Consider the following 12479-nt stretch of genomic DNA (forward strand, 5'->3'; position numbering starts at 1 on the left):
TGTATTCGATAGCAGCAAGTCTTGAAATCATCGTCCATTTTTTCACTTTCATAACTTCCTCGGTGTACCCCAAGACAGGAAGTGCCTATACGTCAATCCCACCAAGGATAAACATGCAATGAAATGCCAGTACTAGCGACATCGTGTGGAAGCTGTAGTCATTGTAAACGGGAATCCATCTATTTTCTCTTGCCATAGACAATACATAGACTGGCGGATTAATAATTTTTTTGTGTTTTTGGTGAACAGTTTTCCTTGGGATTTTTACTCCTAAACACGTTCTGTTATAGCCACAGACATGATTGAACCAGTTTTAGAGACTTCAGAGTGTTTTCTATACACACATACTTATCATATGCATATACTATATTCCTGGCATGAGTAGCAGGACGTTGAAATGTTGCGCGAGTTTTAACAAAAAGCTGCGAAAATTCGCAGCATCCCTAACAGAATCTTCCTTGTTGTTATCCAGTGTTCGCCTCAATATCAATATGAACATCAACCGTACATTAAAGTGGAAGTTCAGGATTTTACAACTTGATGTTAGATGGTTTCTCAACCTGAAAGTAGCTGAAGTTGGCTAAAGTTAACTGAAGTTTGTAGTGGCCGTTTAAAGAAAACCCTAACCAGTTTGTCGTGGCTCGTAGATTACTTCAGGGCGAGGAACCATCTAACATCAAGTTGTAAAATCCTGTACTTTCCCTTGAACAAATAAAGTATTTGAGTAAAGGATATCAGTGAAGGAGATGCAGGCCAGATGGCTGAGGTCGGTGTTGCCCACCAGACTCTTCAGTAGGGGCTGTTTAATGGGTTCTTTGGAGGCAGCCCAAAGTTTCTCCCTGCCTCTGGCCTGCGCCCCGCGGCCCCCTTCTTTACCAGGCTGCCTAAGGGAAACCAAGGAAATAGCTAAGGTTAACTTGCTGTCTTGAGAATAGTATAACCAGAAAACATACTGTTAACCCTGCAAACTGTAGTAGTGAGATAACTCGTCAGATTACTGTCACATTGGAATACTCCTTTGTTAAATCGATGATTCATTTACAAATGTTTGTGGTAAATATTAAAGTTAAAATGGTTATTGGTGTCGTTGAAATAGTAGTGAGAGTGGATTCTACCTGAAGTAGTCATAGGCAAACTCTTTCAGTGAGACGGGGGACACGGCCTCTTCCCTGGCGGGTGCGTTCTGAGCCACTGTCCTCTGATCTGGGCTCAGATTCAGCAGACTCTTGTGGTTCAACCAAAGAAAAACATAATGTTAAAACGACCACAAGATGGTAGTCTTCCCCTTCCACAATCCCTCGAAGAATAGGGACTTGATGTCGACTTGCCCCACGGTCTAACAATGCTCACAAGTCCGCCCAACACATGGGCAGCATTCCAACTGGTTAGGTGTAAGGAATAAATCCAATAAAAGGGACCATTTCGTTGTTTCCCGTAGGGACAACTATTGGTAACGGAATGCATCCATGTTCACTTATTAGCTTATAAGAATCTTATCATAACTAAGGCACTACATCGCAGTGCTAGCTGTGTCACTAAAGATCCTGGTTCGAGTCCATGTTCTGTCGCAGCCGGCCGCAACCGGGAGACCCATGGGGTGGCACACAATTATCACAGCGTCGTCCAGGTTAGGGGAGGGTTTGGCCGGCATTGATGTCCTTGTCCTATCGCGCACTAGATGTTTCCTCCGACACATTGGTGCGGCTGGCTTCCGGGTTTAAGCGGGTATTCTGTCAAGAAGCAGTGCTGCTTGGCTGGGTTGTGTTTTGGAGGACACATGGCTCTCGACTTTCGCTTCTCCCGAGTCCGTACGGGAGTTGCAGCGATGGGACAAGACTGTAACTACCAATTGGATACCACGAAATCGGAAAGAAAAAGGGGGAAGAAATTAAAAATCGAATCAAATAAAGAATCTTATCATGCACAATCCCATTTGTATCACCCTCGTATTTGTACTATGTGTGCACTGTTTAATTAGCCTAGTCCCAGACAACACAAACAGATTTGGGACCAGACTATTATTCTATGACCTATTCTTCTAACCATATGAATTGAAACATCACTCGAGTGAAGTTTTCAATAAGTATTTTAAGTCTAGAACATTCTGTTAGAGTCTAGAACCGTCTTACCAGTGTGGTATCGCTGGGCTTGTCAAGGGTTGGCAGAACCAGGACGGTATCCGTGGAGACGGCGCCGGTGTTCCCGGTGCGCTCGTTAGTGCCTTTGATCCAGCCCCGGTCAGGGGAGTACTCTCCATCCTTCAGGATGACCAGCATGTCCCCTCGCTTGTAGCTCAGGAACGTGGGGTCGTCTGCAGTTTGAGAGAGAGAGAGAGAGACACAGAGAGACAGAGAGACACAGAGAGACAGAGAGACACAGACAGAGAGAGAGAGACAGACAGAGAGACACAGACAGAGAGAGAGACAGAGAGAGAGACAGAGAGAGAGACAGAGAGAGAGAGCGAGCGAGAGAGAGAGAGAGAGAGAGAGAGAGAGACAGGGCGAGAGAGAGACAGAGAGAGAGAGACACAGAGAGAGAGAGAGAGACACACACACACACAGAGAGAGAGACAGACACACAGACACACAGACAGACACACAGACACAAACTCATGAGAGACAATACAGCCACATTACCATAATCATGTTTATACATGGGTCTCCGTTATGAGGCTTACATCTAATGGTTGTATAAAATGAATGAGTAAAGATGAAACTATTTGTGAAATTATGTAATGTGATTTTAGACTGTTTAATGAAGGAAACTCCAATTCCCATTGGAGTTTAACTAAATCAGAGGACCGCCCATGAGCACAGTTAGGACCCAGCGTCATGGGACAGCCCTTTTCTATGTTCCGAATAAACCCCCACCTGGGTTTTCCCACCTCAGACCAGCTTACCTCGATAACTACGAGAGGGCTAAGGTTTGAGTAGAGACCAGCCTACCTCGATTTCCACGAGAGGGCTAAGGTTTGAGACCAGACCATAAAACCTCAAATCAAATCAAATCAAATGTTATTTGTCACATACACATGGTTAGCAGATGTTAATGCGAGTGTAGCGAAATGCTTGTGCCTCTAGTTCCGACAATGCAGTGATAACCAACAAGTAATCTAACTAACAATTCCAAAACTACTGTCTTGTACACAGTGTAAGGGGATAAGGAATATGTACATAAGGATATATGAATGAGTGATGGTACAGAGCAGCATACAGTAGATGGTATCGAGTACAGTATATACATATGAGATGAGTATGTAGACAAAGTAAACAAAGTGGCATAGTTAAAGTGGCTAGTGACATAAGAATGCAGTCGATGATCTAGAGTACAGTATATACATATGCATATGAGATGAATAATGTAGGTTAAGTAACATTATATAAGGTAGCATTGTTTAAAGTGGCTAGTGATATATTTACATCATTTCCCATCAATTCCCATTATTAAAGTGGCTGGAGTTGGGTCAGTGTCAATGACAGTGTGTTGGCAGCAGCCACTCAATGTTAGTGGTGGCTGTTTAACAGTCTGATGGCCTTGAGATAGAAGCTGTTTTTCAGTCTCTCGGTCCCAGCTTTGATGCACCTGTACTGACCTCGCCTTCTGGATGATAGCGGGGTGAACAGGCAGTGGTTCGGGTGGTTGATGTCCTTGATGATCTTTATGGCCTTCCTGTAACATCGGGTGGTGTAGGTGTCCTGGAGGGCAGGTAGTTTGCCCCGGTGATGCGTTGTGCAGACCTCACTACCCTCTGGAGAGCCTTACGGTTGAGGGCGGAGCAGTTGCCGTACCAGGCGGTGATACAGCCCGCCAGGATGCTCTCGATTGTGCATCTGTAGAAGTTTGTGAGTGCTTTTGGTGACAAGCCGAATTTCTTCAGCCTCCTGAGGTTGAAGAGGCGCTGCTGCGCCTTCTTCACGACGCTGTCAGTGTGAGTGGACCAATTCAGTTTGTCTGTGATGTGTATGCCGAGGAACTTAAAACTTGCTACCCTCTCCACTACTGATCCATCGATGTGGATAGGGGGGTGTTCCCTCTGCTGTTTCCTGAAGTCCACAATCATCTCCTTAGTTTTGTTGACGTTGAGTGTGAGGTTATTTTCCTGACACCACACTCCGAGGGCCCTCACCTCCTCCCTGTAGGCCGTCTCGTCGTTGTTGGTAATCAAGCCTACCACTGTTGTGTCGTCCGCAAACTTGATGATTGAGTTGGAGGCGTGCGTGGCCCGCAGTCGTGGGTGAACAGGGAGTACAGGAGAGGGCTCAGAACGCACCCTTGTGGGGCCCCCCGTGTTGAGGATCAGCGGGGAGGAGATGTTGTTGCCTACCCTCACCACCTGGGGGGGCGGCCCGTCAGGAAGTCCAGTACCCAGTTGCACAGGGCGGGGTCGAGACCCAGGGTCTCGAGCTTGATGACGAGCTTGGAGGGTACTATGGTATTGAATGCCGAGCTGTAGTCGATGAACAGCATTCTCACATAGGTATTCCTCTTGTCCAGGTGGGTTAGGCAGTGTGCAGTGTGGTTGAGATTGCATCGTCTGTGGACCTATTTGGGCGGTAAGCAAATTGGAGTGGGTCTAGGGTGTCAGGTAGGGTGGAGGTGATATGGTCCTTGACTAGTCTCTCAAAGCACTTCATGATGACGGAAGTGAGTGCTACGGGGCGGTAGTCGTTTAGCTCAGTTACCTTAGCTTTCTTGGGAACAGGAACAATGGTGGCCCTCTTGAAGCATGTGGGAACAGCAGACTGGTATAGGGATTGATTGAATATGTCCGTAAACACACCGGCCAGCTGGTCTGCGCATGCTCTGAGGGCGCGGCTGGGGATGCCGTCTGGGCCTGCAGCCTTGCGAGGGTTAACACGTTTAAATGTCTTACTCACCTCGGCTGCAGTGAAGGAGAGACCGCATGTTTTCGTTGCAGGCCGTGTCAGTGGCACTGTATTGTCCTCAAAGCGGGCAAAAAAGTTATTTAGTCTGCCTGGGAGCAAGACATCCTGGTCCGTGACTGGGCTGGGTTTCTTCTTGTAGTCCGTGATTGACTGTAGACCCTGCCACATGCCTCTTGTGTCTGAGCCATTGAATTGAGATTCCACTTTGTCTCTGTACTGACGCTTAGCTTGTTTAATAGCCTTGCGGAGGGAATAGCTGCATTGTTTATATTCGGACATGTTACCAGACACCTTGCCCTGATTAAAAGCAGTGGTTCGCGCTTTCAGTTTCACGCGAATGCTGCCATCAATCCACGGTTTCTGGTTTGGGAATGTTTTTATCGTTGCTATGGGAACGACATCTTCGACGCACGTTCTAATGAACTCGCACACCGAATCAGCGTATTCGTCAATATTTCCATCTGACGCAATACGAAACATGTCCCAGTCCACGTGATGGAAGCAGTCTTGAGTGTGGAGTCAGCTTGGTCTGACCAGCGTTGGACAGACCTCAGCGTGGGAGCCTCTTGTTTTAGTTTCTGCCTGTAGGCAGGGATCAGCAAAATGGAGTTGTGGTCAGCTTTTCCGAAAGGGGGCGGGGCAGGGCCTTATATGCGTCAGCGGAAGTTAGAGTAACAATGATCCAAGGTTTTACCACCCCTGGTTGCGCAATCGATATGCTGGTAAAATTTAGGGAGTCTTGTTTTCAGATTAGCTTTGTTAAAATCCCCAGCTACAATGAATGCAGCCTCCGGATAAATGGTTTCCAGTTTGCAAAGAGTTAAATAAAGTTCGTTCAGAGCCATCGATGTGTCTGCTTGGGGGATATATACGGCTGTGATTATAATCGAGGAGAATTCTCTTGGAAGATAATGCGGTCTACATTTGATTGTGAGGAATTCTAAATCAGGTGAACAGAAGGATTTGAGTTCCTGTATGTTTCCTTCATCACACCATGTCTCGTTAGTCATGAGGCATACGCCCCCGCCACTCTTCTTACCAGAAAGATGTTTGTTTCTGTCGGCGCGATGCGTGGAGAAACCCGTTGGCTGCACCGCAACGGATAGCGTCTTCCCAGTAAGCCATGTTTCTGTGAAGCAGAGAACGTTGCAGTCTCTGATGTCCCTCTGGAATGCTACCCTTACTCGGATTTCGTCAACCTTGTTGTCAAGAGACTGGACATTGGCAAGAAGAATGCTGGGGAGTGGTGCGCGATGTGCCCTTTTTCGAGTCTGACCAGAACACCGCCTCGTTTCCCTCTTTTTCGGAGTCGTTTCCTTGGGTCGCTGCATGCGATCCATTCCGTTGTCCTGTTTGTAAGGCAGAACACCGGATCCGCGTCGCGGAAAACATATTCTTGGTCGTACTGATGGTGAGTTGGCGCTGATCTTATATTCAGTAGTTCTTCTCGACTGTATGTAATGAAACCTAAGATGACCTGGGGTACTAATGTAAGAAATAACACGTAAAAAAACAAAAAACTGCATAGTTTCCTAGGAACGCGAAGCGAGGCGGCCATCTCAGTCGGCGCCGGAGTATAAGTATGAGTATAAGCTAAGGTTGTAATGGTTGTTGAAACTCTAAGACTATCGATACTGACAGAATAAGAACAAGTCTTTGACATTAATTACTAGTCTGCAGCTAGGAATTCGGTATCATTGAACGCAAAGACCGACAACACCGAAACATATAACGATATGAATGAATGTTACTCTGAACTATACATTCTAACCACGGCAGAGAGAGAGAGAGAGGGCGGGCGGGCAAACTCTCCAACAGAAATGAACTTTTCAACAGAGATCCCGACAACACACTGAGTGTAAATATACATATATTGATTGCAATTATTCTCAAATGAGTGAGCGTTCATGTGCAAAGGATTAGCATTTCAATTGTTATAATGATCAACTTTGTAGTGTCTCATCTCAGTTGACCCGCTCTTCCCTTTTGTCCACCAAGCCGCCATGCCGGTTTAGTCCACTAGGGCACATTCCCCTATCATTTCCTTGTAACCATATCTACTGTTTGTTATGCATTTCTGTGAATTACTTAGTTAGTAAATAAAGGATTTAAGACAATTGATGTATGGATGACTCATAGTGAAGACTGGGTTCGTGCGGATAACCAAGAATTTACGACATTTGGAATGAGACTAACGTGAGGTAAATAATAATTCATTCAATCGAAGACTAATTGATCAGATGTTAAAATATCTGAAAGTTATATTAGGAAAATTATAACTTTGTAATCTGAATATTTTCCTTGATGCCCCGACTTCCTAGTTAATTACAGTTACATGGTTAATCAGTTTAATCGCGTAATAATAATTACAGAGAGTTATTTGATAAATAAGTCTTCAGTTTTAATGATGCCAAAGACACGACAAGAGACTTGTCCCGAAGCCAGTCCTCCATTGTCTTGGCTTTGTGCTTGGGGCCGTTGTCCTGTTGGAAGGTGAACCTTCGCCACAGTCTGAGGTTCTGAGCAGGTTTTCATCAAGTATCCCTCTGTACTTTGCTCCGTTCACCTTTCCCTCGATCCTTACTAGTCTCCCAGTCCATACGGCTGAAAAACATCCCCACAGCATGATGCTGCCACCACCATGCTTCACCGTAGGGATGGTGCCAGGTTTCCTCTAGGCGTGATGCTTAGCATACAAGCCAAAGAGATCAATCTTCGTTTCATCAGACCAGAGAATCTTGTTTATTATGGTCTGAGAGTCTTTAGGTGCCTTTTGGCAAACTCCATGCGGGATGTCATGTGCCTTTTACTGAGGAATGGCTTCCGTCTGGCCACTCTACCATAAAGGCCTGATTCATGGAGTGCTGCAGAGATGGTTGTCCTTCTTGAAGGTTCTCCCATCTCCACAGAGGAACTCTGGAGCTCTGTCAGAGTGATCATCACCTCAACGAAAAAGGCCCTTCTCCCCCGATTGCTCAGTTAGGCCGGGCGGCCAGCTCTAGGAAGAGTCTTGGTGGTTCCAAACTCTTTCGATTTATGAATGATGGAGGCCATTGTGTTCTTGGGGACCTTCAATGCTACAGAAATGTTTTGGTAACCTTCCTCGCATCTGTGCCTTGACACAATCCTGTCTTGGAGCTCTATGGACAATTCCTTCGACCCCATGGCTTGGTTTTTGCTCTGACATGCACTGTCAACTGTGGGACCTTATACAGACAGGTGTGTGGTTTTCCAAATCATGTCCAATCAATTGAATTTACCACAGGTGGACTCAATTTCGAGTCTCATAACAAAGGTTGTGAATACTTATGTAAATAAGGTATTTCTGTTGTTTTTTTATATACATTTGCCAAAATGTCTTAACCTGTTTTCACTTTGTCGTTGTGTGGTATTGTGTGTAGCTTGATGAGGAAAACATTTTAATTTAATCCATTTCAGATTAAGGCTGAAACAAAATGTGGAAAACGTCAAGGGGTCTGAATACTTTCCGAATGCTCTGTATATAACAGAAACCATAGTAGGTCCTGCATGATCCCCAGCCAAAAACACTTACTGTATATGAAGGGTTCTTTTAGGATATTGTTTTCTGTTAAACACTGACTACCTACTACCTGTTGTTATCTGATGGGGACAATTATATTGTTTTCCACTCCAATTTACAGCATTAGAATTCAATGGAAAACATCCAGATTACCCACCCCTCTTCAGCAGTGCTACACAGCATGGCCTTCACCCATCTCATCCAAATGGATGAACCTAAGTTATGAAGTATCTGTTGATATACTAGTAAGTATTATGAATCTGACAAATACATACATCTACTGTAACTTACCCTCTGTAGCTCAGAGATACAAAGCTTAACCCTAGACAAACGTATCCAAAATCAGTGAACCTCAGCTGTGAGGTGAGTTGATCAAGTGATTTATTGTCATATTCTTACCCTGTCTGTTGATGTCCTGCAGGGCCACTGCATAGACGGAGCGCTCCCTCAGGCCCTCCAGGTACCACTGGATCAGGTCAGCCATCTCCCCTGCCTCCACAGACTGCAGTAGGAACTGCCCTCTCAGTGTGGCCAGGCTCACAGACTGACTGTTGTCGATCCTGCCGTCGTCACTGATGAACATATGAAATGTATGTGAAATGTATGTAATAACTTCATGGTGGATTGAATGTCAGTATGAGGGAGTATGTGAACCATGACGACCACTGCTACCTGACAACTGATCAATAAACAGCCCGTGTATAAAACTAGTTTCTGGCTATGTATTCTGGGCCATGTTGGAATACTTAAGAAATGCATCCTTCCTTGTTTCCTTGAGGTAAACAGACCTATAAGTGATTGGATAGCTGTGAGTAAGGTTATCACTCCATTACCTCAAAACCAACCAATTCAGATCAGTGATCACTTCGAAGGGGAGAAGGAATGATGGATGCATTTCTGAAATATGTAAACAGGGCCTTGGAATAGCCTGTTCATACCTGGACTTGTTCACCCCAGTCACCTCTGGGTAGGGCAGCTCGAGGAGCTTCTTCTCCTTCTCGTCCTGAAAGGAGATCCCATTCCAGTTGATGGCCACAATAAAATTACTTTTGGATAGAGGAGGTCCTGTGAGTATACAAATACCTTAGTTATAGAAATCGTCTTTGACAAATAAAATAAATATTTTGCCTGATTTAAAACCAACTAAAAGCTTCATCATGAAAAATGATAGAAACTTCACTTGGTACATTATGCGGACATATTCCTGTTAGACTTACCTGACATTTGCGTAACCTCGTAGAACTTGGAGAAGAAGATGGGCCATTTCTGACGAGCGTAGTCAACCACGTCCCCCTTCACGCTGTCTGTGCTCCTTCTGCTGTTTATGTAAGGACCCTGTGAGAATGATTAGGATCATTATTAGTTGAATCATTTTGTCTGGCATTAACTTTCCTTTATTGTACTTAACTTAACTTTTCAATTTAATTATTTATTTAACTTTGCTTGACTTTACTTGATAGGGATAGCACACTGAATAGCAGGAATTTTAGAACAGAATATACTACAGGTGGTCTGGTCATTACTTATTGCACCAGTGAGTAGCAGTACCTGTGTATGCGCTGCGGTGACCAGCTGAATCCATTTTCCTTGTGACTTGGTCTCAATAAGTTCTGTAGTGATGCATTCCCCCACCACCTTCTTGGCACTTTCTACACTGTTGGTCGACCCAAACGTCACATAGTAGTACATCGCTGCCAGCTGCACAAAGTCATCCTCCTGGATGACAAAAACAAATAAATACAAAGTCTGTTTAGGTCCAATTCATAAAGAAAACAGTTTAGTTGTTTAGTTAATATAATTTCCACTTCAAACATATGCAGTCTTTATATCTTTTCTTTTTTTCAACAATAGTGGTAATTGATTTTTATTATTTTATGATTTCTTACATAGAGTTCAGTGATACATTGTGACTCCTAAGATTCATGCTTGGTTCATGGTCAACCTACCCTCGAGAGTAGTGGAGGCTACTTTCACAATGTCACCTTCAGTGATATGATATCCACATTGTCTGGGTGGATGGAGTCTTGTACTGTTTTTTACGATTGTGTTTTGCTTTCCATGTATTGTACAATAATGTTTATTTTAATGTGTATATGTGTGCATTGTATTTTGATGTGTATTGTTGTGCTAAACAGGGCTCATCTGGAAAAGAGACCTTGGTCTCAGCATTAACTCCCTGTCAAAATAAAGGTTCAATCAAATAAATAAAACAACGACGCACGTTCTCAGAATGGTACGCACCTTCTCAGAATGGTACACACCTTCTCAGAATGGTACGCACCTTCTCAGAATGGTACTCACCTTCTCAGAATGGTACGCACCTTCTCAGAATGGTACGCACCTTCTCAGAATGGTACGCACCTTCTCAGAATGGTACTCACCTTATCAGAATGGTACGCACATTCTCAGAATGGTACTCACCTTCTCAGAATGGTACTCACCTTCTCAGAATGGTACTCACCTTCTCAGAATGGTACGCACCTTCTCAGAATGGTACGCACCTTCTCAGAATGGTACGCACCTTCTCATAATGGTACTCACCTTCTCAGAATGGTACACACCTTCTCAGAATGGTACGCACGTTCTCAGAATGGTACTCACCTTCTCAGAATGGTACGCACCTTCTCAGAATGGTACGCACCTTCTCAGAATGGTACGCACCTTCTCAGAATGGTACTCACCTTCTCAGAATGGTACGCACGTTCTCAGAATGGTACTCACCTTCTCAGAATGGTACGCACCTTCTCAGAATGGTACTCACCTTCTCAGAATGGTACGCACCTTCTCAGAATGGTACGCACCTTCTCAGAATGGTACGCACCTTCTCAGAATGGTACGCACCTTCTCAGAATGGTACGCACTTTCTCAGAATGGTACGCACCTTCTCAGAATGGGCACCTTCTCAGAATGGTACTCACCTTCTCAGAATGGTACTCCCCAGACTTGAGGCCTCTGATGACCTGTCTGTAGATGAGATCTGTGCTGACGGCATCTATCGAGGAATCGTGCCAGGGCGTAAACAACTCCTTGCGGAAGTAGAGTCTCCAGGAGGCGTGCTGCTCCTCCTCGCCCTTCCGCCTCACTTCCTGCTCGCACTGCGAGATAGCGTCCATCACGTGCTTCCCGCCACTGCCTAGGGACCACACCTGGAAACAGCAGTGTCAAAATATGTCAGGGCTAGTCAAAACATGTCACAGGGCTAGTCAAAACATGTCACAGGCCTAGTCAAAACATGTCACAAGCCTAGTCAAAACATGTCAGAGCTAGTCAAAACATGTAACAGGGCTAGTCAAAACATGTCACAGGCCTAGTCAAAACATGTCACAGGCCTAGTCAAAACATGTCAGAGCTAGTCAAAACATGTCACAGGGCTAGTCAAAACATGTCACAGGCCTAGTCCAAACATGTAACAGGGCTAGTCAAAACATGTCACAGGGTTGGTCAAAACATGTCACAGGGCTAGTCAAAACATGTCACAGGGCTAGTCAAAACATGCACAGGGCTAGTCAAAACATGTCACAGGGCTAGTCAAAACATGTCATAGGGTTAGTCAAAACATGTCACAGGCCTAGTCAAAACATGCCAGGGCTAGTCAAAACATGTCACAGGGCTAGTCAAAACATGCCAGGGCTAGTCAAAACATGTCACAGGGCTAGTCAAAACATGTCACAGGGCTAGTCAAGACATGTCACAGGGCTAGTCAAACATGTCAGAGCTAGTCAAAACATGTCACAGGCCTAGTCAAACATGTCAGAGCTAGTCAAAACATGTCACAGGCCTAGTCAAAACATGTCACAGGCCTAGTCAAAACATGTCACAGGGCTAGTCAAAACATGTCACAGGGCTAGTCAAAACATGTAACAGGGCTAGTCAAAACATGTCACAGGGCTAGTCAAAACATGTCACAGGCCTAGTCAAAACATGTCACAGGCCTAGTCAAAACATGCCAGGGCTAGTCAAAACATGTCACAGGGCTAGTCCAAACATGTCACAGGGCTAGTCAATGCAAGTCAATGTTAGTCAACTTCTGAAAGCTAGTGAAGATGCTAATA

General features: G+C 44.9%; 1 protein-coding gene across 2 annotated transcripts in view; it reads right to left on the reverse strand.

The window, feature by feature from the left end:
• LOC115103300 (unconventional myosin-VIIa-like) overlaps positions 1–12479 on the reverse strand; it is a 40597-nt gene that overhangs the window by 5719 nt on the left and 22399 nt on the right. For both annotated transcript variants that reach the window (XM_029624158.2, XM_029624156.2), the window contains 8 exons: positions 11346–11573; positions 9976–10143; positions 9645–9762; positions 9366–9492; positions 8827–8999; positions 2130–2311; positions 1116–1225; positions 736–884 (listed from right to left, as the gene is read on the reverse strand). In XM_029624158.2, coding sequence (XP_029480018.2) covers positions 736–884; positions 1116–1225; positions 2130–2311; positions 8827–8999; positions 9366–9492; positions 9645–9762; positions 9976–10143; positions 11346–11573 — 1255 coding nt within the window. The remainder of the gene's footprint in view (positions 1–735; positions 885–1115; positions 1226–2129; positions 2312–8826; positions 9000–9365; positions 9493–9644; positions 9763–9975; positions 10144–11345; positions 11574–12479) is intronic.

Source organism: Oncorhynchus nerka, linkage group LG20 (genome assembly GCF_034236695.1).
Source record: "Oncorhynchus nerka isolate Pitt River linkage group LG20, Oner_Uvic_2.0, whole genome shotgun sequence".
Classification (NCBI taxonomy): Eukaryota; Metazoa; Chordata; class Actinopteri; order Salmoniformes; family Salmonidae; genus Oncorhynchus; species Oncorhynchus nerka.